At 42.4% G+C, this 25,397-nt stretch overlaps 1 protein-coding gene across 3 annotated transcripts in view; it reads left to right on the top strand.

The window, feature by feature from the left end:
• Positions 1 to 25,397, top strand: part of hmcn1 (hemicentin 1) — a 91,650-nt gene that overhangs the window by 41,548 nt on the left and 24,705 nt on the right. For all 3 annotated transcript variants that reach the window (XM_019875396.1, XM_019875395.1, XM_019875397.1), the window contains 45 exons: positions 281 to 440; positions 1,052 to 1,217; positions 1,567 to 1,694; positions 2,110 to 2,361; positions 2,592 to 2,687; positions 2,811 to 3,005; positions 3,091 to 3,221; positions 3,653 to 3,800; positions 4,013 to 4,139; positions 4,229 to 4,383; positions 4,709 to 4,987; positions 5,128 to 5,409; positions 6,624 to 6,732; positions 6,809 to 6,978; positions 7,197 to 7,351; positions 9,037 to 9,160; positions 9,279 to 9,380; positions 11,056 to 11,232; positions 11,358 to 11,509; positions 11,917 to 12,040; positions 14,394 to 14,569; positions 16,890 to 16,986; positions 17,195 to 17,317; positions 17,583 to 17,738; positions 17,930 to 18,211; positions 18,287 to 18,454; positions 18,776 to 18,889; positions 18,979 to 19,065; positions 19,632 to 19,823; positions 19,916 to 20,089; positions 20,290 to 20,403; positions 20,506 to 20,651; positions 20,721 to 20,871; positions 22,039 to 22,236; positions 22,316 to 22,429; positions 22,636 to 22,823; positions 22,976 to 23,072; positions 23,160 to 23,321; positions 23,445 to 23,558; positions 23,657 to 23,859; positions 24,144 to 24,225; positions 24,326 to 24,457; positions 24,667 to 24,816; positions 24,933 to 25,092; positions 25,174 to 25,298. In XM_019875396.1, the coding sequence (XP_019730955.1) occupies positions 281 to 440; positions 1,052 to 1,217; positions 1,567 to 1,694; positions 2,110 to 2,361; positions 2,592 to 2,687; positions 2,811 to 3,005; positions 3,091 to 3,221; positions 3,653 to 3,800; positions 4,013 to 4,139; positions 4,229 to 4,383; positions 4,709 to 4,987; positions 5,128 to 5,409; positions 6,624 to 6,732; positions 6,809 to 6,978; positions 7,197 to 7,351; positions 9,037 to 9,160; positions 9,279 to 9,380; positions 11,056 to 11,232; positions 11,358 to 11,509; positions 11,917 to 12,040; positions 14,394 to 14,569; positions 16,890 to 16,986; positions 17,195 to 17,317; positions 17,583 to 17,738; positions 17,930 to 18,211; positions 18,287 to 18,454; positions 18,776 to 18,889; positions 18,979 to 19,065; positions 19,632 to 19,823; positions 19,916 to 20,089; positions 20,290 to 20,403; positions 20,506 to 20,651; positions 20,721 to 20,871; positions 22,039 to 22,236; positions 22,316 to 22,429; positions 22,636 to 22,823; positions 22,976 to 23,072; positions 23,160 to 23,321; positions 23,445 to 23,558; positions 23,657 to 23,859; positions 24,144 to 24,225; positions 24,326 to 24,457; positions 24,667 to 24,816; positions 24,933 to 25,092; positions 25,174 to 25,298 (6,937 nt within the window). The remainder of the gene's footprint in view (positions 1 to 280; positions 441 to 1,051; positions 1,218 to 1,566; positions 1,695 to 2,109; positions 2,362 to 2,591; positions 2,688 to 2,810; positions 3,006 to 3,090; positions 3,222 to 3,652; positions 3,801 to 4,012; positions 4,140 to 4,228; positions 4,384 to 4,708; positions 4,988 to 5,127; positions 5,410 to 6,623; positions 6,733 to 6,808; positions 6,979 to 7,196; positions 7,352 to 9,036; positions 9,161 to 9,278; positions 9,381 to 11,055; positions 11,233 to 11,357; positions 11,510 to 11,916; positions 12,041 to 14,393; positions 14,570 to 16,889; positions 16,987 to 17,194; positions 17,318 to 17,582; positions 17,739 to 17,929; positions 18,212 to 18,286; positions 18,455 to 18,775; positions 18,890 to 18,978; positions 19,066 to 19,631; positions 19,824 to 19,915; positions 20,090 to 20,289; positions 20,404 to 20,505; positions 20,652 to 20,720; positions 20,872 to 22,038; positions 22,237 to 22,315; positions 22,430 to 22,635; positions 22,824 to 22,975; positions 23,073 to 23,159; positions 23,322 to 23,444; positions 23,559 to 23,656; positions 23,860 to 24,143; positions 24,226 to 24,325; positions 24,458 to 24,666; positions 24,817 to 24,932; positions 25,093 to 25,173; positions 25,299 to 25,397) is intronic.

Here is a 25,397-nt window from a genome sequence, read left to right as displayed (position 1 = left end):
AATATTCCGGCATGTCTGTGTGAGGCCCCATGTTTGTTCCCCATGTGTTTGTACCATTAAACTACCTGGGTGACTGTAAACTAGCTTGTCTGGTCCGCGCCACATTGACATATGCCTTTGTGTGGAGTCCCTCCGAATTGGAATGCCATGCCCTAAATGTTAACTGGGTTTTGGTTCATTTAATTGTGTGACTTTTTTTTTTATTCCGAATTTCTTTTTAGTTGAAATCTGATTTGAGCAGCGGGTCCTTCCATTCATTCTTTTGTGATCTATTTTGAAGGGTGGGGAGCCTGTAAACTTGGGTGGTCCAGCCTTCTCTTTGGACTCTGATGGCAGCCTGCTCATTGCCTCACCCTCTGGAAATGAGACAGGAGAGTTCCTCTGCACAGCTGCCAATGCTGCTGGTCATACCTCAAGAAAAGTCCAGCTAACTGTCTTTGGTAATGCTTTTGCAAAAAGAGAGGCTTTCAACCATAACACACTTATGCTCACTTTTCCTAAATTTGGCGGAAAACCTCAAATGCTACAGACACTGATTCAACAATATGTTTTAAATCATATCATTAAATGTGTTCTTGTGAAAACTCTTGGGAAAATAAATGGTGGGATTTATGGAGTCATTATAATGATGCAGCTAGACCAGAGGTCGGCAACCTAAAATGTTGAAAGAGCCATATTGGACCAAAAAAACGAAAAACAAATATGTCTGGAGCCGCAAAAAAAATAAAAGCCCGTATACTGTATAAGCCTTATAATGAGGGCAACACATGCTGTATGTATCTATATTAGCTATATTATAATTATATCAAAATGACTAAGTTGGCTACAAATACACAATGAGCCTTCATGATTAAATTGTCATGTACATGGTGGAGGACCCCAAAAAGCAGGCAAAGAGGGAGAAGCAGGGTGAACTTGACAAACATGTACCTGTATTAACAAAATGCTGAGAAAACTGGAACATTATGTGATTCTAAATGAAAGGCTGCATACAATAGTAAATGGCATTTTTTTTTGATTGATTGACACTCTTTACCATTTGCGTTTCCAGTACGCCCGAGGTCCAATACTAGTGGCGCCAGAGTCTCCTCTGTCCCAACAAGGATGTCAGTGATTGAGGGTGAAGATGCAATTTTACTATGTGAAGTACATAGTGTCCCCCCTCCCTCCATTAGCTGGGCCAGGGAGAGACAACTCATCTCTCCTTACTCGCCAAGGTAAAACATAAATTTTTTTGACCACACACTCACACACACAATATGTATACAGTATATGGTGTTAGGATAGAATATAGTCATTGTCACTGTGATCTACACGGTGAAAAAATGAGGTTTGTCAGATACATGTGCTCAATCGACAGTACTGGATGATGGAGAAATAGTACAACATAACTGCGAAATATGGCACCCGTACAATAAGTAATGCTTAGTAGGGTAGCTGCATTGACATTATCTGAGCAGTATGCAACATTGTCTGTTCTGTACATGGTATACAGACTATTTCTATTCATATTCACGCTGCATTTAATGAGTTAACTAGCTTTAAATGTCATTGTGCTGCTTTCAGACACAATCAGCTCCCCTCAGGGTCACTGAAAATCTTCGAGACCAAAGTGTCAGACAGTGGACTCTATGTATGCGTTGCCTCCAACATTGCTGGCAATCTAACTCAATCCATTGAATTGAGTGTTCTGGGTAAGTTTGTGTTAACCCATTCAGCAACAGTACAAGCAAATAAACCATTTTACATGAATTGGAGATTCAGTCATAGTATAATCGTCAATGATACATAAACATTTTAATTCCAAAGTGCTGGGTTTTCTAATTTATTTGAATTAATATTGAAGTGTTGTGACACACCTCATAATGAAAAAAAGCCATTATTCGGTTAGACATGTGAAGTACCGTAATTCTTTCTGTCTTCCATAATAATAAAGTCTTCCCTGAAGAGCAGAAACTCTTAAGGCTGATATATGGATGTGCTTTCATTTATATTATTATTTTTTAAATTTCCTGCCAGGTTTTCCCACTGTTTGTCCAGAACGGACTGATTAAATTGTATAAGTAGCATACAGGTTCAGATGTTTTAATCTTGACCTCTCCCCATCAGTGCCCCCTAATATCCAGGCGGGTCCCAGGGTCATGAAAGTCCAGATGGGTCATCTTGTCGAGCTTCTGTGCATCGTGCAAGGTGTACCGAAGCCCAGCCTTTCCTGGACAAAGGATGGCAAGACGTATCCGATGTCCCCTGATGGCAGTCTCGCTTTGGGCCCAGTGGGGCTGGGAGATGAAGGAACTTATACGTGTACAGCAGTCAACATTGCAGGCAGCGATGAAGCTCAAGTGCAACTGCTAATACAAGGTTACTTTCAAATATTGCTTAATCAGCGGATATCGTGTTCAAGATGTACTTACGAATGCCGCAGGTCTCTTTATTGTTTGGAAATCATATTTTCAGGAGCAACACACACATATATGCCCGATTTGAGTGTGACAAACACAACTTAGTTTGGTCAATTTTGTTAACTGTTTGGCCACAGTAGATTTTTTTTATTCGTTGTGGTGTGTAACTGTCCCTGTGTTTAATTGCAGTTCCCCCAGTGGTTGAAGTTTTGGAGCCCCCATTCAATAGTCACTTACAGGAGAGAGTTGCAAATCAACGAATAGCCTTCCCTTGCCCTGCCAAAGGTACATCACTGTAATCAGCTATGGTTATTCATTCACTAATCATGTCTATGTTGAAGGTGCATACGCTTTTTTCAAAAGTATCTTAAGTACACTGAGCCTCTTTTTCTCCCCTTGTCGTCGCAGGGCTTCCCAAGCCAGTGATTCGATGGTTACGTAATGGCCAGGAACTTACCGGTAACGAGCCCGGTGTGTCTATTCTGGAGGATGGCACGATGTTGATTCTGGCATCTTTGTCACCGCTGGACGAGGGGGAGTATGTCTGTGCTGCCGCAAATGATGCTGGGTCCACAGAGAGGAAGTATCAGCTCAAAGTCAATGGTGACTGACCCAATTAATTTGCTCATTACTCCTAAAACCTCTCCTGATTGCATCTCCTATTATAACCAAACCTAATGTTTCCCAGTTCCCCCAACACTCCGTGACAGTGACACATCAGGAAACTTTTCTGTGGTTCAGAACCAGCCCACCAATTTGGCCTGTGATATAACAGGAAGCCCGATGCCAGTCATCACCTGGTACAAAGATGGAATTCTTGTAAGCAAAATCAACCTGCACAAACTCAACGATTTATTTATATTTTATATTCGCCACCTTTCATAGTTTCTCTAGGCTTTTGCTGTAAGTATCTCCAAGTAGTCTTTTATGAGCATTCTATCAATTGACTGGATGAGCGGAGATTTTCTTGAAATTGTTGTTGGTAGGATTCGAACATGCACAGGAAGCCCACAATGGATATGTAATCCAGCGTTTTAGAAGCTCAGACAATAAATAAGCTATTTACAAAAGTAGTTCAACAAATGAACAGCATACAAATATTTCAACACCAAACTTAGTATTTGATATTTTTGTTACATGGAAAAAAGCAAAACAACATTGAGTAGCTGAGAAAAGTATAGGTAATTAATGGCATGTCCTTTTGTACTTTTTTTAATGTATGTTTCATAATCCATTATGTTGTCTTACAGGTAGAGGCTAGTAACAACATTCAGATTGTCGATAAGGGGAAAACCTTAAAACTACTGAAGGCAGCGACAGCAGATGCGGGCAGCTACACCTGTAAAGCCCTCAACATTGCTGGCAGCACACAAAAAGACTTCTTTGTGGACGTACTGGGTGAGTAAAAGCAGATAAATCATACGGAAACAAAAGTGCTGTTTATTAATAATTGGGCAGCACAATGCTGGTTTTGATAAGCAGGATGCTCCAGGATGGGATCTTGCTTAAAATCTTGGTCGGTGGGCTGCATCTTTCCCAGACAGGATATACAGTATGATATGATAGGTGGGGGTGAATGATTCATTAACCATATGTCCTCTGTGTCACAGTCCCACCCACCGTTGCGGGGTCCGATTCTCCCCAAGATATGTCTGGAATTCTCAAACAGGAGATCAGGTTGGAGTGCAAAGTAAAAGGAGTGCCATTTCCCACGATCCAGTGGTACAAGGATCGAAGGTCAGTACCCCAAAACATTATGAATGGTCAACGTGAATGAAGGCCTTCTTTAATCATTCCCTTTCAATCATGCTATTTTGTGTTTCTAGGCTGGTATTTCTTGGGGATCCAAACTTGGAGGTCATGGACCATGGGCAAGTGTTAAGAATAAAGAGTGCCCGTCTAGGAGACCAGGCGAGGTATCAATGTAGCGTCATGAATACAGCTGGCAAACAGTCCAAGGACTTCAATCTCAAGGTGTATGGTGAGTGTTTAACTGAAAAATTGGGGTCAGCCATTCCCATTGTTTTCTTTTTCATGAGATGGCAGGACAAAATATTTGGGAAATGTCTCAGCAGCATCTAATATGGTTTTACAAAGGCATGATATAAAAATGTGTGTGAAGTACGTCACAACACGTCTCCAAAGAAGGATTTATTGCTCAGGGTTAATGAAGATAGACTGGTTTTAACCAGTGAAAGTGCACCTAGAACATTGTTATGAATTTGGTCAGACACAAATATCCCGCGGCAAGTGACATGTTCCAACTTCATGGTTTTTTTTTTGTTTGTTTGTTCTTTTATTCCAAGTTCCCCCATCCATCAGAGGTGGTAACCAAACAACAGAAGTTACCGTCCTGCTGGACACACTCGTCACGCTTGAGTGTGAGGCACGGGGAGTGCCACTCCCCATCATCACCTGGTTCCGAAAAGGAGAGGCCATCCTTTCCAGCCGCCAGTCTCAGTACGTAGAACAGGGGCGTTTCCTGAAGATCCCTCGGGTGCAGGCATCAGATGTTGGCCAGTACACCTGCAAGGTTACCAGTGTCTCCGGAACCGCGGAAAAGATCTTTGAGCTTGATATCTACTGTAAGAAATCAATATTTTATGATGACTTCCTTCAGTTTTATACTAACCGTATTCTTTCACTTCATGAGTGTGAGAGTGAATATAAAGTAGTAATTCTACAATTACTCTACTTTTTCTCCTGATTCATCCTCCATCGACAGTGCCTCCGTCCATAGCAGGAGGACAGAGCGGAACTTCTGAAAAAAAGGTGGTTCTCAGTAAGCCTCTCATCTTAGAGTGTGAGGCTGGTGGCTACCCTCCCCCTTCCCTTACCTGGCTGAAGGATGGCGTTCCAGTCCAACACGGAGACAAAGTGCGAGTCCTTGACCAAGGGAGGAAAATTGAAATCATGTCAGCCATGGTGTCGGACTCAGGACGCTACGTTTGTGTGGCAACAAGCATTGCTGGCGAGGCGGAAGTCACGTATGACGTCAGAGTTTTGGGTATGCGCAAATATCTGTGTGGTAGTCGATGTGGCGCGCATAATATACAATACTGTGTGGATTAGTATTTTGGATTTATTATACAATAATGCATTTATTTGATACAGTGGATTATATTTATGTAAGCAGAATTCTTGCATACGGAGGTGTGCTAACTTCCGGTTGCTAACGCATAGCGATATACAGTAATCCCTCGTTTATGCAGTTAATGGGGACCAAAACTACCCACGATAAATGAAAATCTGCGAAGTAGCAACCAATTAACATATACAGGTAAAAAAAAAAAAACACCTTTTTATTTTTATGTCCGCAAAAAGTCCGCAAACAGTCCGCGAGAAGCTGCAAAACAACACTGAGTCACATAGAGCAACATATACAGTACTGTACTCCATGTATAAAAAAAAAATTAAACTTTTTTTTTTTTATATGTTTGAAAAAATCCGAGATGCACTGAAGCCGCGATAAACGAACCGCGAAATAGCGAGGGATCACTGTACAGTATAGCGATAGTATCAAACTCTTTCAAATATGCTCGCAATCTCCTTAAATGATGTCAAGTTACCATAAATGACGTATCACCTTATTATTTGCTCCAGTTTACCAAGTGTCAGCGAAGCAATCAAAGCGTCATATCTCATTTAATGAGCCTTTTGCTGTATCACAGTACATGCATGTGCGTGTGAACATACTTTGTTATTTTGACAAGCTCAACCCAACCTTGTTTAGAGGGCACATAAACAACCACAAAATAAAATACAAAGTCTCTATTGTCACGTTGTACAGTGCAGATGCAACAAATTTGAGCTTATGATACCATGACATCCATCCATCCATTTTCCGATCCGCTTTATCCCCACAAGGGTGGCGGTCTGAACCGGTGGCCAGCCAATCGCAGGGCACACACAGACGAACAACCATCCGCGCTCGCACTCACACCTCGGGACAATTTACAGTGTTCCATTAACCTGCCATGCATGTTTTTGGAAAGTGGGAGTACCTGGAGAAAACCCATGTCGGCATGAGAATATGCAAACTCCACACAGAGAGGCCGCAGCCGGGAAACCATAACAGACAACCAATAATAAAATAATACAAGGCTTTGCAAATATAACTGATACAGTCTTGTGTGAAATAAGGCCCATCACAAATACCTGAAGATTTGCACATTCTGAGTATCCCAAACTGAAGAATTTATCTTTAAAAAATGCCCTCAGTGCCGCCTTCTATTGATGGAGGAGACGAGATGACTGACAGCACCATAATTGTCAACAGCCCTCTGGAGCTGGAATGCCAAGCCACTGGAACACCTGCACCTGCAATAACGTAAGACCTCGGCGCGGGATTTTTTTCACTTGTTACATAGAATGAACAAAGTCATTGTAACAATTTCCATCCTCAGGTGGTATAAAGATGGACAGTTAGTCAGATATGGCGAAGGGATGCGACTTGCAGCCAACGGCTGGCGACTGATTATCCCCCGTGCTCAGGTCTCTGACACGGGTCGGTTTCAGTGTGTGGCTACCAATGAAGGAGGAGACCAAGAGAAGGACTTCAATGTGGTTGTACAAGGTAATAGTTTCTTCAAATCGAAATAAGGAATAATGTTGTGTATTAAGTCTTTTGTCTACATATTGTAATGAAAAAATGTACACTCGAAATGCATACTGGGGGAAATATTTGGGTCATTGTTTCTATTCGCTTTCTTTTTCTGCTTTGTCCAATTGCCATTTTGACTCTTCTCCTGTTCGACAAAATAGACAATGAGTCTCCCCTCTGAACTATTCCAGTTCCTCCATCGATTCGTTCCACTGGGACTGCCGAGCGTGCGGTTGTTCTGCACAAAACAATCAATCTGGAGTGCATCTCAAGTGGCATCCCTGCACCAACCATGACCTGGCTTAAAGATGGTCGACCTGTTGATACATCACAGGAGCACTTAAAGGTTGATGAATGGATTATTTGAGGATGACAAATAGTCATTGTTTATTTGTTCTACTGTGTGCTTATTTCACCAGCAGAGCGAAAGGACGATGCGTATGATAACACTGCCTTGAAAATATTTTCATACCCCTTGAACTTTTTTTCATACCCTTTTCACATTTTTTTAACCATACAATGACAAACTTGAGTGTATTATGTTAAGATATCTTATCGACCAAAGGTGTCAAAGTCAAGAACAGATCCGGCCTGTCACATCATTTTATGTGACCCGCACATGCAATTCATGTGTCAACTTCCATGATCCTTGCTAAAGTCTGTCCCGAAATGTCAAATGCAAAAATCCACAGCTCAGGTCGTTCAATCTGTCTGCTTCCTGCCACATAGTTTGGAGACGCCAGCTGTTCCGCTCCTGCATTTGCCTGCATTCCTTCTGCTGATAGCTGTTTTTTTTTTCTTTTCTGGACTTCTCTTGGATACTTTTTATTTCTTTTTTACATACGGCCGGCTGTGACCATTTCCTTCCACATTTTCCTTTTCAATGTGAGCATGGCCTGATAATTCTGTTTTTTCTTTTAGCTATTTTAGAAACCCATTTTTATTCATTTTACTTTTTAAAGATTTTTTGTTATGAATTTATGTTCTATTTGTAATCTTTAAAGCTATTTTTGTCTTCTCTGCTTTACTTCTGAATGCCGTTAATTGTTGTGTTTAAAAATGCTTTTAGCAGTTGTGTCCTTGTGTGAAACACAATGAGTTGCCTTGTGCATGATATGTTCTATATGAATAAAGCTGCCTTGCCTTGTCTAGAAGTTATATACTCGACTGATGTGGCCTGTATGGAAGAGTGGCAGGAAGAAATTGCTGAAAGAAAGGCATAAGAAGTCCCATTTGCCATTTGGGGGACACCACAAACATGCAAAACAAGATGTTTTGGTCAGATGAAACCAAAGTTGAGTTATTTGGCCTAAATGCAAAGTGCCGTTTGTGTCTGAAAACGTCCCATATTTCAAACACCCTGAATACAGAATACCCGCCTTAAAACATGGTGATGGCAACGTCATGCCTTGGGCTTGCTTTTCTTCATATAGGGAAGCTGGTCAGAGTTGATGGGAAGCTAAGACATGGCAATGCTGGACAAAAACCTGTTGGACACTGCAAAAGATTTGAGATTGGGAAGGCTCTTCATCTTACAGCAGGAAAATTATCCTAAACAGAAAACCAGAGCTTCAATGGAATGGTTTAGATGAAAGAATAGCCACGTGTTATAATGGCCCGACCTAAATTCCATCGAACATCTGTGGCAAGACTTGAGAAAAAAGAAAACACTGTTCTCAGAAGTTCGCCATCCAATCAGGCAGACCGTGAATTATTTCTCTTCCAATTCACAATTCTGTGCTACTTTTTGTTGGTTGATCATATAAAATCTCAAGAAATAAAACATTGAGGTTTGTGGTTGAAAGGTAGCAAAATGTGAAAAAGTTCAAGGTGTATGAATATGTTTTCGAGTCGCTGCGACTGTTGACACAAATAAGAAAGTCTTTCACAATTTAACATTGACTGTAATCAGATATGTTTGTTCTTGTGTGTGTGTGTGTGTGTGTGTGTGTGTGTGTGTGTGTGTGTGTGTGTGTGTGTGTGTGTGTGTGTGTGTGTGTGTGTGTGTGTGTGTGTGGTTTTGTACACCAGCTCGAGTCAGCAGGCAGAGTTCTAAAGGTCTTAGGGGCTAGACAAGAGGATTCTGGGAAATACACTTGTCTGGCCACAAATGCTGCCGGTGAAGCTCAAAAAAACATACGCCTCAGTGTCCATGGTAAGGGAACAATATCGAGTGGATCTTGTTTCCTCTCGTTTGTTGTCATCCATTTCTCTTCTCTCATCTGTTGCGTTGTGCTTATGTTTCACCATGTGCGGATGTATATTTTTCACAGTGCCCCCCACGATCTCAGCCCCTGGAGACATCATCAACCAGACCATCCTATCAGGCTTCTCGACTGAGCTTGAGTGCAAGGCCGCAGGCAGTCCATTACCTGGTGAGACTCACAAACGCCCTCCTCTCTTCTCTCGTTCAAAGGCACAATTTCGACTGACCCGTGCTGTAGCCGTGGCTTTTCCATCGATGTATCAGCAGAAAATTGATCTCAGATGACTCCGCACTGGTGACTTCATTCCCACTGCAATTCTTTCCATGCACTGTAGCATGCACTCTACCGATAGCCACTCATATTCCAGATAATTGAAGACTTTTCTGGGGATGTGTTTGTATTTTGGATCTAATGTTGCATTCCAGATCTACCGGGGTCTGTGAAATAATAAAGTGTAAAAATGTTATATTACACATCTACATCTAACTTTTGAGACATAATTCAGCTCTTAAAATCAAGGCAACAAACTATGATTTTGAGTTTTGACTAAATATTTGTTTTTGCCTCTGGCTCAAATTGAACACGCATATTAAAATTTCACTACCCTCAAAAATTGCATGCAAATACTGTGAAATACTGTCACTCCTTGCCATAGGAAGAAAAATCGAGCATGCTGTTATGGTGCGGTTTGATCAATAATGATCTTCAACCCATGGACCGTATTTTGGTAGACTGACACTCGTGCACTCGGTGTAAAAACAGGTGTAACTTCATTTTCATGCCAACACAAATCTAGTCCACCAAAGTGTCAGACGGGTCGTCTGACAATTTGATAATAGAAAGTAGTCTGCGCTCGGCGTAAAAATGTAATCGGAATTTTCATGCCGGTGCAATGGTCTACTTGAGCGTGTTTGTGAATTTGGTAGATGTGCAACACCTCACTGGCCATTCCTCCAGCGCATCTGCAAACTTGGTTTCAAAATGGAGACCAGATTGTATACTCGGAGAAAAACAGGTCTCGAAGCGCATTCAGACAAATTCATCACTGTGCAGACTTGTATGGTGGACGTCAGGCTATTCCATTCATAAATATTAGATAAGATATCCTTTATTTGTCCCACAGTGGGGATATGACAGCAACGTGGGACATTCTCTCTGAATAAGTGAATAAATCGGGTCATTGAACAGATTATAATCATTATCATATGAAAACTATTGAATAGACCCGCGCCATTATTGTGTGGGGGGTAAGGGTTTGGTCTCAGACATATGATCCGGTGTGCAAGGCGGTCTCCAATTGCCCATGTCACATATATGGCCAACTATTACTCGCAAAGGGAGAGCTTGCAGTTTACCTGCCAATGTCATGCACGGACCCTCGCTAGAATATTTCTGTTCCCGCAATGTTTAACACAGCGTATCTGGGCATACTGCGCTCGGAATGCCCTGATTTTGTTGCAAATGAGGGATGCCACGAGGATTGGCCGGGAAAAGATTACTTCCATTCCACAATGGCGCACAGGCCCCGTTATGCCCAGTCGAGCTGTATAAAGTCAAGCAAAATACCACTGGAAACAAAACTTGCGGACTGCGTCTTGTTAGACTTGTGCTCGGCACAAAAGTAGGACCCCAAATGTTGGCAATCCCACAGCAACCATATTCAAACACCTTGGAAATTAAAATGATTCTTTTACATACGACTAAAATGTTTGAGCATTTTTTCCACTCAGCATGCATTGATTACTACAGGCATCCACTCTTTCATACAACTAATCAACTTGATGCGTAATATCACCGCAAATGCTTGCCTCTTAATATTCACACCGGCTTCTTTGTGTCATAGCGATAACATGGTCCAAAGACGGTCGACCGCTGACAAGTGCAGCTGGGATGACTCTGCTGAAACGTGGCCAGGTGTTGGAGATTGAAAGAGCTCAGCTCTCGGATGCAGGGATATACAGATGCATAGCAGTCAACTTGGCCGGAGTTGCAGAGATATCCCACAGCTTGCAGGTGTTCGGTCAGTGTCTTTTTTGGGAGGATTTGCCAGTTACAACGGATGCTTTCATTTGTTTGTGTCCCTACGAACGTCAGACTGCTGTTATGAATGTGTGCAGTGAAAGGTTTTTCAACTTTCTTATGCAGTGCCGCCGGTCATCTCAAGCCGAGGTGGCACAGTAACAGTAGTCGTGAACGAGCCTGGCAGACTGGAATGCGAGGCTACGGGAGTGCCCTTACCTAGTCTCACCTGGCTCAAAGATGGCAGCCCTGTGACGAGTGTATCCCATGGCACACAGGTTTTTTGTTTTGTTTGTTTTTGTATCTTTTATTATATTTTAACAAACAACATTATGTAACGCATATCTTGGTTGCGGCCAAAATTCCTGAATAGGTATGTTATTGTGTCGTGTCTTCAACGGTAAGCAATAGGCTACACTTGCCTCACATTTGCATGTAACATTAAAAATGTGTTGAGTATTCACAATGATATTCTAAGTTTGAGTTAACTCATTCACTCCCAAAGACGGACGGCTATAGACGCCAAACATGCATTGGAACTTGGACAGTTGGCAGTGTTAAATGTAATGCACTGTACAGTATGAATAAATACAAGAGAGCAGATTTATTATTATTATTATTATGATCAACCCTTGAATCCAAGTAAATTACACAGACACACTCGCTTACTGCGGCTGTCCCACAGGTCTTGTCTGGTGGCAAGGTGCTGTCTCTGCGGAGTGCACAGGTTGGTGACATGGGCCGGTATACCTGCGTTGCTGTCAATGCTGGAGGAGAGCAACAGCAAGATTATGATCTGAGGGTTTATGGTGAGTCATCACCATTTATCGGTTGTTTAATATGTTCTGAAGTGATATACACTAGTACCATGTCTTACTTATTAAAAGTGTCCGTCAAAGTTTGGTCCATGTATCACTGGTGGTGAAAAGTCAGGTGGCCCACGAGATTTTTGTGGGTGCATTATTTTTTATTATTTTATTTTATTATTTTAATTTTAGAAGGTCCCATGCCACACCTATTTTATTTTTATTTTTTTCTATGTTTTAAGCTTTATTGTTCTTTGCTAGTTATTCTTTGCCAATGATGGTGGGCATCAGTAGCCCACCAAACAACAGAGTGATGGGGGGGTCGCACTGCAGAGATGTTTGGATTTGTGGCACTTGTTCCCAGTGCTCCTTAAACTCAACTCATGATGCCTCTCTTTGCAGCCCCGCGCCGCATTGCACACACACTTTCATGCCTTTCTCTCAGGCAACCCACCCCTCGCCCACGCGTGTGCACTCCAATCGCAAATGACTGATAAGAGGATTGAGGGTGAACTCCGACAGTTTCATTGGTCCACTGTGACGTGTTGAGTAATTTCACTGGTCAGATGTGACGAGATTATGGTTAAATCTATTGGCAGCTTGAAGCTCGTCAGTAAAAAGTCCAAAGTAAACCGAGTCACATTAAAAGTCACAGGGTTCAAAGCGTGGGGAAAAAAAGAGCGGCTCAGAGGCCGGAACAGCTGGTAGATTTTAAATGTCTTGTCGTAACTCGCGCCATTCTTCTCCAAATGTCAAAAGAGTCACGCAGAGTGATGGACTAACTGTAAAGATGGATGAGGTTGAAAATGTGATGTTGGTGTGATGAACTGAAAATGTATGAGTGGTCCTTTATCTGATGAAGAAATTGAGAAACACAGCTATTGGTTTCAATGGGCTTTCACTTTTAGAACACTTTCCCACCTTCAGGGTGCTCAAAGCACTACATCAGGAACAGCTGGAGGTTCCGTATCTTGCTCAAGGACATTTCGACATGATCAGATGCAGTGCTGGGGATTGAACCCGCAACTTCTGAGTTGCGAGACTTCCATTCTGCCACTGATCCATGCCATGCCTCTCTTGTTAATCAAATAGTTTTTATTCAGGATCTGACATTGATCTGATCTGGGTTGTTTTTTTTTTTTTTTTTGTAGGGGGGAATGCCAGCAATGTGCTATGATGTAGTATTCAAAATATCCGTAAAACACTTTTGACGATGATAAATGATCAAAGGTCTTGGCAAGCACAGAGGAACAAGCAGCAAAAGCTCTGCTTGTTCCATTGTTCTCTTTCCAACCTTCCATTCTTTGTTTTATTGACAAATTGCTACTGACATTGGACTGCGTTTTTTTTCTTCCACCAGACCTACAGATCACACCGGTGATGTGTCACAGGGGTCTTGAAAAGCATGTGTATTGAGAGGAAGTGTGGCCAGAATAAGCTTTGCCTTTCAATAAACATTGTTAGCTTCCTGCAGGGAGTTGAACACATGATGGCGTATATCACTCCAATCAAAGCGGACGTCACTTTGGAAACATAAGACACGTCGTTTACCGGCAGGGAATCATGGAGGCCCCTCCCATGTCTGTTTAAATAAGCACTGGATGTATGCGAAATGCAAACATCCACACGGTGTGCGTTTCCTCTGAAAGATTAAGAAGAGTTTGTCCTAAGAAATGACGGAAGATGTGCTGTGGTAATTGCTACCATTCTTCGGCAGCTTCCTGTGTCTGACCAAATACTGAGTGAAGGCCTGTTTGAATCGTTCCTACTTGCTCTCTTTTCTGTCCATAATCCAGAGGAAATTGCCTTGCAATAATTTTATCAATCAGGCCACATTTTAACAAATAAGCAGAGTGTCTTGGGAGGGGAAATAATGAATATAGAAAAACAGAATAAAGAGCACAATACTTAATCGGAAAAGTACCATAACACAACGGCATATTCAAAGTTATTTAATGTACTTGCTGGGTGCGACCCGAATGAGGATAAGCAGTCAATGGATAGATGGAAGTTTTGACACAGGATGTTGGATTACGTATGATTAGTGATAAGGTGTTTAGCAAAGAGGCAGCCCAAACCTTAAAAACACAAATCATTGTTGAATGAGTTTATCGCTGCTAGCTTAGCAAAAGATATAGACCCAGCTGCCCAACTTAGAATATCATGTATCGAGTGAGTTCATACCCTCAGATAATAAATTGTAAGAGAGAAATACAAGCGTAGGACTCCCCTTAACAACTCTGACCTATAAACTAATGGGATTCACTATAAGACAATCTTAGTACTTGCATACCTTTCATAATCTAGTCTCCCGTATTAGGCATTTCATTTTAAAATATACAAACATCTTCCACAGTGCCGCCCAACATCAAGGGAGAGGAAATGAACGCTACCGTGATGCTCGGAAGTTCGGTGGACCTGCACTGTCTGAGTGATGCCATTCCCCCACCCACTCTGTCGTGGCGCAAAGATGGCCGCCCACTGTTCAAAAAACCTGGTCTGACTCTCTCAGCAGATGGGAGTTTGCTCAAGGTAGGAAATATACCTTTGCAGTGCTCTCAAAGTCAAGGCCCGGGGGCCAGATCTGGCCTACTACATCATTTTATGTGGCCCGCGAAAGCAAATCAAGCATGTGAAGTTCCATGATGCTTGCTAAAGTCCATACCAAAATTTCATATTGTCATATGTAATCCACAATAAGAGTCATTATTTTTGACTTCTGATTTTAAAACTAGTTATCCATCAATTTGTTGTGCGCTGTGTATGTAATATGTGGAGCGGATTAAACATTTATATGATTTCCCCAAATTCATAACGGCCCTCCAAGGGAACCGTAACTACAATGTGGCCCGCGATAAAAATGAGTTTGACACCCCTGCCTCAGCAGACAACAACAACAAGAAAAAAAAGATAAATTGCTATCTCGCACTTTATATTAAGTGTACTGCATGCGCTGTATATGTCCTGTATATTTGCTTGAAGTGTTCACATGCACTATGGGAACAAACTTCTTAATCAATTAAAATAATAACTGACAGTGATTAAACAATCAAGGCTTGAGCTTGACCCCTTAAACCACAGGCGTTAAAGTCAAGGCCCGGGGACCAGATCCGGCCCCCACGTCATTTTATGTGGCCCGCAGGAGCAAATCATGTGTGTCACATATCATGATTCTTGCTGAAATCTGTATGGAAATGTCAAATCATCACGGGTAATAAATAACAATGAGATTTTGCACCGGCCCGCCGAAGGAAGCCATAACTCTGAAGTGGCCCGTGACAAAAAATGAGTTTGACACGACTACCTTAGACCATCTTATTAAGAGGGCAACACAGTGGTTGTCTACACATGGAGATTCGTCTAGAATCGTCCTACCCACCAAATAAAAAATGGGTACATGGATGCTGCCCGAAATGAAGACATTTATCTGTTTTCAATTTCTTGGGAGTCATTGGAATTGGCTCGGGTAAGTTTGGCGTGGAAGAACGTGGCAGTCGTGTGTTCAACGCCATCAAACACTGAGAATGCACTAGACTCAGTGCAGTGGTTCTCAACCTGGGTTCGATCGAACCCCAGGTGTTCGGTGAATCGGTCTTATGGGTTCGACAGAGCCTTTGCCTTGAAGGTTAAGACACACCCGACTCAACATGTCAATTAGTTATGAAACGCCCACTTGGCCATCACTGGCTACAGATGATCGCATTACATTGCTTGTCCAATCAGTGCTCCAGGAAACTTAGTTCGCTCAGTCATCGACGAGTGACTGTCATGATAGTACGTCGTGTGATTTTTTTTTTTTTAATTTTTTTAATACATGCTAACTATGTCGAGCAAAAAAAAAAAGTGGTCAGACGAATATTTACAACATGGATTCACATGCATCACAGAAAGAGTTGGGAGTCCGTGTCCTATCTACATGATTTGTCATGCCAAGTTGAGCAACTCAAAACTGAAGGAACACTTCTTGAATCATGTTTTTATTTTTCACTAATGAAAGGTTCGGTGAATGTGCATATGAACTGATTGGGTTCGGTACCTCTAACAAGGTTAACTCTTTCATTCCACAAGACGTACTTGTACGTCTTTTTAAAATTAGGCCCCGCCTACCAAGGACGTACTTGTACGTCTAAGTCTTTTTTTTGCGTCATAGAGAGGAGGATGGTCTGATGCAATCTGTGAATGAGAATAAGCCGTTTGCATTGGAAATCATGTAAAAAAGCGACCAGTAGGCGGCAGTGGTGCCTCACGTGCTTGAAATGCATGCTTTTACAAAAAGCTCTTTTTCTCCATTTTTTTGCCCAGGAATCGCCATTTCCATGAAACTTAAATAATTCGTAATGCCGATTGCTGAAGAATGGAAAAAGATAGAAACAAAATTATTTTTTCTGCTGAAAGAAGAGAGTCCAAACTCTATTTCGATAGTCTCCATGTTTATGTAGCATTAGAACCAAATATTCTGTGTGCCTTGCAAGATCAGTCAAAATCCAGTAAAATGCTGGTATCGAGGAGGCTGCTCCAGTGAAAATGCCTGGGATTGAATGAGTTAAGAACCACTGCTCTAGTGCATCCTAAAAGTGTTTTGGATAGTGACTAGAGATCGTAAGTGAGGCCATTTCTCATGTCCTCAGAATTATTCTTTTGGATGAATGGACAAATATTCCCATAGATACACTCCAAAATCTTGTGGAAAGCCTTTCCAGAAGAGTGGAGGGAGGGGCATACACTCCATTTCCGGACTTTGGCAAGGCATGTTGGTGTAAAGATGAGGTCTCCCAATATTTGTGTCCGTCATATAATGTGCAGTATCAGGCTCGGTATTGAGTTTATGCTTTTCTGTGACTCTTATTGATAGGTTGTCAGTGCTCAGGTGCAGGACTCAGGCAGGTATACCTGTGAGGCCACAAACATTGCTGGCAAGACAGAGAAGAACTATAATGTGAATGTGTGGGGTGAGTTCGCAAAGCATCCAAACAATTAGTGTTATGCAGATCAGTACAATGCAAATCATCCCTCTCATATAGCAAATGAGAGGGTTAGGAAATGTGGACTATGATTGTTTTGGACTATGATTGTTTTGTTTAGAGCTCAGTAAAAATACACCTTGAAAGTTGATTAAGTACTGCACCATTTTTTTGGGGTGACCTATCGCTACTACAGTTTCTCCAAGTATTCGAGGCTCGGAAGAGGTGTCACCACTCACAGTGATTGAAGGAAGTCTCATCACACTGGTGTGTGAATCCAGTGGAATCCCACCTCCCAGGCTCAGCTGGAGGAAGGATGGTAAGTTTGAGTGTTTGCCAGGGTATTTTTGTACAATACACTTACTTTTACTTTTTTTTTCTTCAATCAAATGTTTGCTGTTACCCGTCGGTTAATTATATACAGGTATGATGCAATATGTTCTGTGGGTGATTTTTTTGTTTTGTTTTGTTTTGTTTTATTCTGCTATTTATTCACCGCACTAATTCTAAGTAAATCATCCATGCAATATTAAAAGGCACATGCGTGAGATTCGATTCACGGTTCGTAACTGCTTGCATTCCAGGTGCGGTGCTCCCATCTGACGAGCGTCTCAGGGTTTTGTCAGGGGGTCGGCACCTGCAGATTTCCAATGCTGAGAGGACAGACGCAGCTTCCTATGTCTGTACGGCTTCCAGTGCAGCTGGCAGCACATCCAAGGAGTACAACCTGCAGGTTTATGGTTCGTACAGACTAACTGATCTGGGGCACCTATTTATTGCTTCAGCCAAGATTCATTCATTTATGAGAAACTGTAACTGTAATCTATTCCGGTCTAATAAAATGAGGGTTGAAATATGACATCATATATGTGTATTTAATATTGCATACCTTAAACGTGTCCCCGCTTACTATGTGCTCTTCTCATTTTAGTCCGCCCTTCCATCAGACACAACGAGGGTGACGCCGACGGCATCGTTGTGACAAAAGGAGGCGATGTGATGTTACAGTGTGCTGCAGATGGCGTGCCGCGGCCAGCGGTCACCTGGCTGAAAGATGGACGGCCCATCACAGGCCTCCATAATGCTAAGATTCTGAATGAGGGAAGGCTGCTTCAGATTAAAGATGCTAACATTTCGGACACGGGACGCTACACCTGTATTGCTGTTAACGTGGCAGGGCAGGCAGAAAACAAGCATGACATCAGTGTGCATGGTATGAAGTCACTCCGATTTTGTGTCGTCGAATTGCATTGTGCTTCGGTTGACTTTTTTACTTTCTGTTTTCCAGTCCCACCAACGATCATTGGTGAGGTTCAGCTCCCCGAAAATGTCAGTGTGGTTGTGAAGAACCCGGTGGCTCTGAGCTGCGAGGCTTCTGGCATTCCTCTTCCTGCCATCACCTGGTTGAAGGATGGTCGACCAATCAGAGGGACCAGTTCTGTTCGTGTTCTTTCAGGTAAACTTCATTTACTGTGTGTACGGTACACGGGTATTGTATGTAGACCATTCATGAACATTATTCTCCGAGATGATGGTACTATTCAAATGTAAGGTAATATTAATTCTCTGATGATTCTATGCGATGTTGAACCTCTCCAGAGATGGCAAAGCTTGTTTTTACAGCTGAGAGACTGACATGCAAATTTCTCAATGTTTTATTATGGATTCTGCACTTTTAAGATACTGTGTACCCTTCGTGAATATTTTAAGTGACAAATGTCTAAACCTTGTCAAATGACAAATGATGGTTATTAAATTGAGTGTGTTTATCGTCTAGGTGGGCGCAGCCTACGTCTAATGCATGCTGCAGTGGAGGACGCTGGGAGGTACAGCTGCATCGCATCGAACAGTGCTGGAGAAGAAAATAAGAATTTTGACCTTGCCGTCCTGGGTAAATTAATAGTTAGTTGCCTTAATATGTTTTTGTACATATGGAGATACTGATTACCTGTCAACACATTTTTACCTATTCGTAACCAGTTCCACCAAGTATTGTAGAAGAAGGAAGTGTTACGGACACCAAAGTGAAGGAGAGGCACAACATTACTCTGAACTGTGAGGCCTCAGGTAAAGGACATTATATCAAATTTGTCTCAGAAAAGATATTTTTCAAATCTAAGCTGCCTAAATGAAATGTTTCCCCTCAAAATAATCCCCTCAGTCTTTCCTAGACCTGTCTGCTACTCCTTCATGCACTCTTGTCACGTTCTTCTTGATGTTATCCTGTTCAAAATGGGTCCACTTGATGAATCATTTGATCTTGTGAAAGAGAAAGAAAAACACGTAGGGAGGTTGCACCAGAGTTTCAACATTCTTCTTGGCCTGGAGCTGCTGGATGTTCAGGATTATACTGTGAGCGGACATGTTGTCACGATGAAGTAGCCACGAGTCGTTCCGGCACAACTCCAGCCTCTTCTCACTCACTGAAATGAAACAAAAGCCACAAGATCTCTTTGTTGATGTGCTGGTTAATCGTTTGGCCCACAATGAAGGGGAGAAAATGTTTTGTTTCTTGTTTGGATTTGAAATCTATCTTTTGTCACACCAGTCCTGGAGCTTTTTTGAGACCCCTCATACATCCGACACCATGCTCTGTAAAATACTTGAGTCTCTTTGTTACTATTTTTTTTTAGGTAACCCAATCCCAGAAATTACATGGCTGAAGGATGGAAAACAATTCCTGCCAGACGGACGCCATCTTGTCTTGTCTCATGGCCGTTACCTCCTAATTTCTGCTGTGCAAGTTGCTGACACTGGCAGATACAGTTGCCTTGCATCAAACATTGCAGGGGATCGCAGCCGCCATTTCAACCTCAATGTCTTGGGTACATAGACAGGAATCTGCTGAGGATCATGAAGTTATTGAATTTTAAATCTTGTCATGTTCTCTTATTTGACTGGCTTCTATTCCCGTCAGTTTCTCCCAGCATTGCTGGGTCAGGACCAGATGGTTCGGCAGAGGAGGTGACGGTTACCTTGAGTAGCCCTACCTCACTGGTGTGTGAAGTTCAGTCGTACCCTCCTGCACTGATCACCTGGCTCAAAGATGGCAGATCATTCGAGTCCAGTCAGAATGCCAGAGTTCTTCCAGGTTATATTTATGTGATTATATTTTAAGTATACTGTCAATTCCTCCAAAGGTTATTTCACGTTTAGCCACTTCTCTGACTTGGCCTACATTGATAGAGTATGTATAAGTTTGATGTGAGTGATACATTGTTAAAATCTCGTAACTAACATGAGCATTGTGCGCATTTCTAATCTGAAGTTCCTCCGTTCATCCTTTCCCAGGTGGCCGAACCCTGCAGATTTTTAATGCAAAAGAAGAGGATGCTGGGCGTTACACTTGTGTTGCCACAAATGAGGCTGGAGAGAGTCTCAAGCACTACGATGTCAAAGTATATGGTGAGTTCAAGCTAAGAGTAGAAGGGACCTTATTCACTTAAACTGTCTCACACCTCCTCATTTCAATACCCGGTCATGGTTGTTTCTCTTTATTGACGCTAGTTCCCCCACAAATCGATAAAAACGATATCCTGAGTGAAGGACTAACCCCTAAAGTAGTCAAGGTCAAGGTCAACAGCACACTTACGATGGAGTGTGCAGCTCAGGCCTTTCCTACCCCAGCACTGCAGTGGTACATGGACGGAAAGGTAAACCATCTCCTTTTGAGTGTATGTATTTATGTCTGCAATTCTCTCACTGATACTTCTTCTAAACAGATTCTGCTGGCAGATGAGCACGTGTCCATCACAGCTAATGGTCGCATTGTTCAGATCAGACATGCTCAGGTGTCCGACACTGGCCGTTACACTTGCATTGCCACTAATGTAGCTGGAGAGGACGAGAAGGACTTTGATGTAAATATACAAGGTGAACTGGGTTGACTGATGAAATGTGCCTGAGACCATCAGTGAATTTTCTGGGGGGGGTTTCATATCATTTCTGTGTAGCAGGAGTGCCCAACCAGGCGATCGCGATCAAACGGTAATCCGCAGACAGTCAGCAATTGTAGCTTGCAATAAGAGACGTTGAGATGTATCTATTGTTATCCATCCATCCATTTTCTGAATCGCTTTATCCTGACAAGAGTCGTGGGGCAAGCTGGAGCCTATCCCAGCTGTCTTTGGGCAGTAGACGAGGGACACCCTGGACCGGTTGCCAGCCAATCACAGGGCACACAGAGACGAACAATCATCCGCACTCACACTCACACCTAGGGACAATTTGGAGTGTTCAATCAGCCTGCCATGCATGTTTTTGGAATGTGGGAGGAAACCGAAGTACCCGGAGAAAACCCACGCAGGAAGGCCGGAGCCGGGATCGAACCCACGACCTCTGCGCTAAGCACTGGACCACCGGGCCGCCTATCTATTGTTATGATTATTTTAATTCAACTTTGTGTGAACTGCCATTCACCAATGGCAGTGTCAAAGAATGGGAATTTGGAGCGCCAGGAGAAGCATTTTAAAACGGTCCACGCGAGCTACGATAATGATGTTCCTACACTTAACATGCAACAAGAGTGCATCCCTGCCTCCCTGTGTCAGGTCACCCACTCTGTTAGGCAGTGGTTTCCTTTTCACAATTCAGTCTTGTATTATATCTAGTCCATATTTCTGTATCGTTCATCTTAGGCTATGGCTGTTTTGCTCATCATGGCATGGGTGTGTGCGCATGTGTATACATGTGCACATGTGTGTGTCTGTGTGCGTGTGTGTTGTCTGTGTGTGTGTGTGTGTGTGTGTGTGTGTGTGCGCGCGCGCGCGCGTGCGTGCACGTGTATTAGCGGGTCGATTGCAAGTGGTTTGCTGCTTGAACAGTAGACCTACGGTCAGAAAAGGTTGGGCACCCCTGCTGTATAGCATTTTTTTTTTAAATGATCACCAGTATGTCTCTGAATCAAACATTCAATCTCATCAAATGATATTCCTGTAGTACCTATTAAACCTGCAAATATTTCATGAATGAAATACTTGCACAATCTCTTTGAAAGTATATTCAGCACATTGTTTCTTGCCCCCTCACCTTTTTCCTCAGTTCCTCCCAGCTTCAACAGACCCACCGGAACTGGTGATACAGCGTCCCCATCAAGCTTTGGAGTGGATGCTCGTGAAGTGATACTCAATAATCCAATTTCTCTATACTGTGAGCCCAATGCTGTGCCCCCTCCTGCACTGACTTGGTACAAAGATGGCCGGCCCTTGATCTCCAATGATAACATTCTAATCATGCCAGGTCAGACCGAAACAACTGAAAGAAAGAGCAGAAAGAAAGAACGAGCAAGTGTGTGCCAACGTGAGTGCTTTATTGTCAGGGGGAAGAGTGCTACAGATCCCCAGGACTCAGGCGGAGGACTCGGGCAGATACACTTGTGTGGCTGTCAATGAAGCAGGAGAAGATTCCATTCAGTATGATGTTAGAGTATTATGTGAGTACAATATGTAGTATGTGAGTGTGGACTCAGACTGAATTCAGTATTTTGAAACAACAATTTGAAATCTGTGTTATGTGAGTACAATATGTAGTATGTGAGTGTGGACTCGGACTGAATTCAGTATTTTGAAACGAGAATTTGAAATCTCTGTTTGTGTCTGTGCGTGTGTATTTCTACACTGTATATTGGTTTTATACCAGTGCCCCCCACTATACGAGGTATACACAACGAGTTACCTGATGAGGTGACAGTCTTGGTCAATAAAACAACTTTGCTGGAATGCCATGTGGATGGAAACCCCGCCCCCAAGATAACCTGGTTTAAGGACAACGAGCTGGTCAGCCGTGATGGACCTCATAGGATTCTGTCCAATGGCAGAACACTTCAGGTAGCGTGTTTGGAAATCTTACTGTATATATGATAATCATAATAATAATTATAATAGTCGTACTTTTTAGTACCATTCTCTATCATCTAATTAATGCTTACCGGTACATTTAGTAACATGCGTTCTGTGTCTACGTGTGTATGAATCATCAGGTTTTGACAGCTCAAGTGTCTGACACAGGACGCTATGTGTGTGTGGCTGACAATGTGGCTGGAAGTGTTGAAAAATCCTTTCATCTCAATGTGCATGGTAAGAATAATAATAATAATATGTTAATTTGTTCCATTTGTTTTGTTCTGTGTTTTCCTAACATACGTGACTGTTTTTTTCTTTCAGTTGCTCCTACTATTTTAGACCTAAACCATGAAAACGTGACAGTCGTGGTGAACAACTTTGTTTCCCTGTCATGTGAAGCCAGTGGTTTCCCCCCTCCTACCTTGAGTTGGTTAAATGAGAGGGGTCCAGTTCAGGGCAACACCAATGCACTCATCATGCCGGGTATGTTAAATGGATGTCAGGGAGAAGGACTATAGTCGTCTGTAACACTTAATCAATATGTCAGCGGTGAATGAGTTAATTATATGGAATCTTAACGTTGAACAGTTTAATTTGTGCCTGCAGGTGGTCGTACATTACAAATCTTGAAAGCCAAAGTATTAGATGGCGGAAAGTACAGTTGTGTTGCCCTGAATGCAGCAGGAGAGGCTTACAAGAACTTTTACCTCACAGTTTTTGGTCAGTCCCTCCATCTCTGCACAGTACTGCAAACTGAGTGTGAGAAACAAAACATTAAATGTGAGAGTAAAAATGTTGCCTTATTTTTGGTCTCTCAGTTCCACCCAGTATCCGGGATAAGAACTGGAATTCCCCCGTGGTTGTCAATGTGCTTGCGGGGAAATCAGTCACTCTGGAGTGTGAATCCGAAGCAGTACCTCCTCCCATCATCACCTGGTACAAGAATGGAAGGATGGTGACAGAAACTGTCAACTTGCGCATTCTGGCTGGGGGGCAGACGCTTCAGATCAGAGCCTCTGAGGTGAAACTGATTTTGGTTGACTTCTAGTTTTGAACACCTTTGATGATTTGTCGAGTTGTTTGTCAATGTTTTGTTTTGTTTTTTTTTTACCCCACCAGTTTTTGCTGGCTGAAACATCTGTCTGTTTGGAAACCTTTATTTTGTTCTGCTCAAATCATTTTTTGTAAACTATAACAGCCTTCAAAAGAAAAGCAAATGTTCACATAAAATTAGTATATAAAATATCTAATTGAGTTAGAACCTTAATTTTTACATCCTCCAAATTATTCTCATTTTATTTTCAGGTGTCTGATACTGGACAATATGTGTGCAAGGCCACTAACGTTGCTGGTCAAATGGACAAGAACTTCCACCTGAACATTTACGGTACTGAAGTTTAGCTGATTGTTAAAGTCGATGGGAGATCTGCACAACCCGCGGGAGAATATGCCCTCGAAGTTACAACTTGTTTTGCTGTCGCTTGTAGTTGCCCCTCATATTGATGGCCCAGCTGAGGAACATTTTGTGGAGACCATCAATAACCCAGTAACCTTTGCTTGTGATGCTGTTGGGATCCCTCCTCCCATTCTCACGTGGTTGAAGAATGGACAACCAATCGGTAAACGTGTCCCCGTGAAGACAGGGACCTTGTGGACAACCAATCGGTAAACGTGTCCCCGTGAAGACCTTCTTTTGTTTATGTGCTCATATGATTAAACAAGTTCTATGTTTAAACACGTTTCTGAGTTGTTGAAGAACGTTGAACATTGAATGACGTCATCCTATTCCTTCAATAGACTGACGATTATATCAATGTGATTTGTTTAGCGAGCTCAGTTTCTTTGGAGATGCATATATTCTCTGGAGGCAGCAAGCTTCAGATTGCACGGTCACAGATGTCCGACAGTGGCACTTATACTTGTTTGGCCTCCAATGTGGAAGGCAAAGTGCAGAAAAACTACCACCTCACCATACAAGGTACCTGGAAACTTGAACTTGAAATGATATGTTAAGAACATGTTCTCAAGCTAGCATCTTACATTTCTGAAGTGCATCCACGTGACTGGAACTAAAACCAACAATACTCTCTTAAGTTCCACCTAGTATCTCTGAATCAGAGTTACCCAGTGAGATTGGGGTCCTGCTAAATGAAAGCATACAGCTCGCGTGTCATGTCCAGGGATCGCCGAGTCCAACCATCCAATGGTTAAAAGATGGAGAAGTCATCAACAATGCAGGCAATAAGGACTTAAGGTACACTACATGACCCCCAAAAATATGCCACATAAATATATCGCTGCTATGCTATGAAGATGTTGATGTGATGTTGCTTAGAATCAGCCCAGATGGCAGCATCCTTACTGTGACTGCTACCCACACCACTGACAGTGGCAAGTACACCTGTGTCGCCTCCAACAGTGCAGGAGAAGAAGATCGGATATTCAATTTGAATATATATGGTTGGTCAAATACAAAAATCTCATGTTTTGCATTAAACACACACACACACACACACACACACACACACACACACACACACACACATATATATATATATA

The sequence above is a fragment of the Hippocampus comes genome, unplaced genomic scaffold (assembly GCF_001891065.2).
Source record: "Hippocampus comes isolate QL1 unplaced genomic scaffold, H_comes_QL1_v1.1 scaffold132, whole genome shotgun sequence".
Classification (NCBI taxonomy): domain Eukaryota; kingdom Metazoa; phylum Chordata; class Actinopteri; order Syngnathiformes; family Syngnathidae; genus Hippocampus; species Hippocampus comes.
The sequence above is the reverse complement of the archived record's forward strand: the minus strand, read 5'-3'. Positions and strand labels throughout refer to the sequence as shown.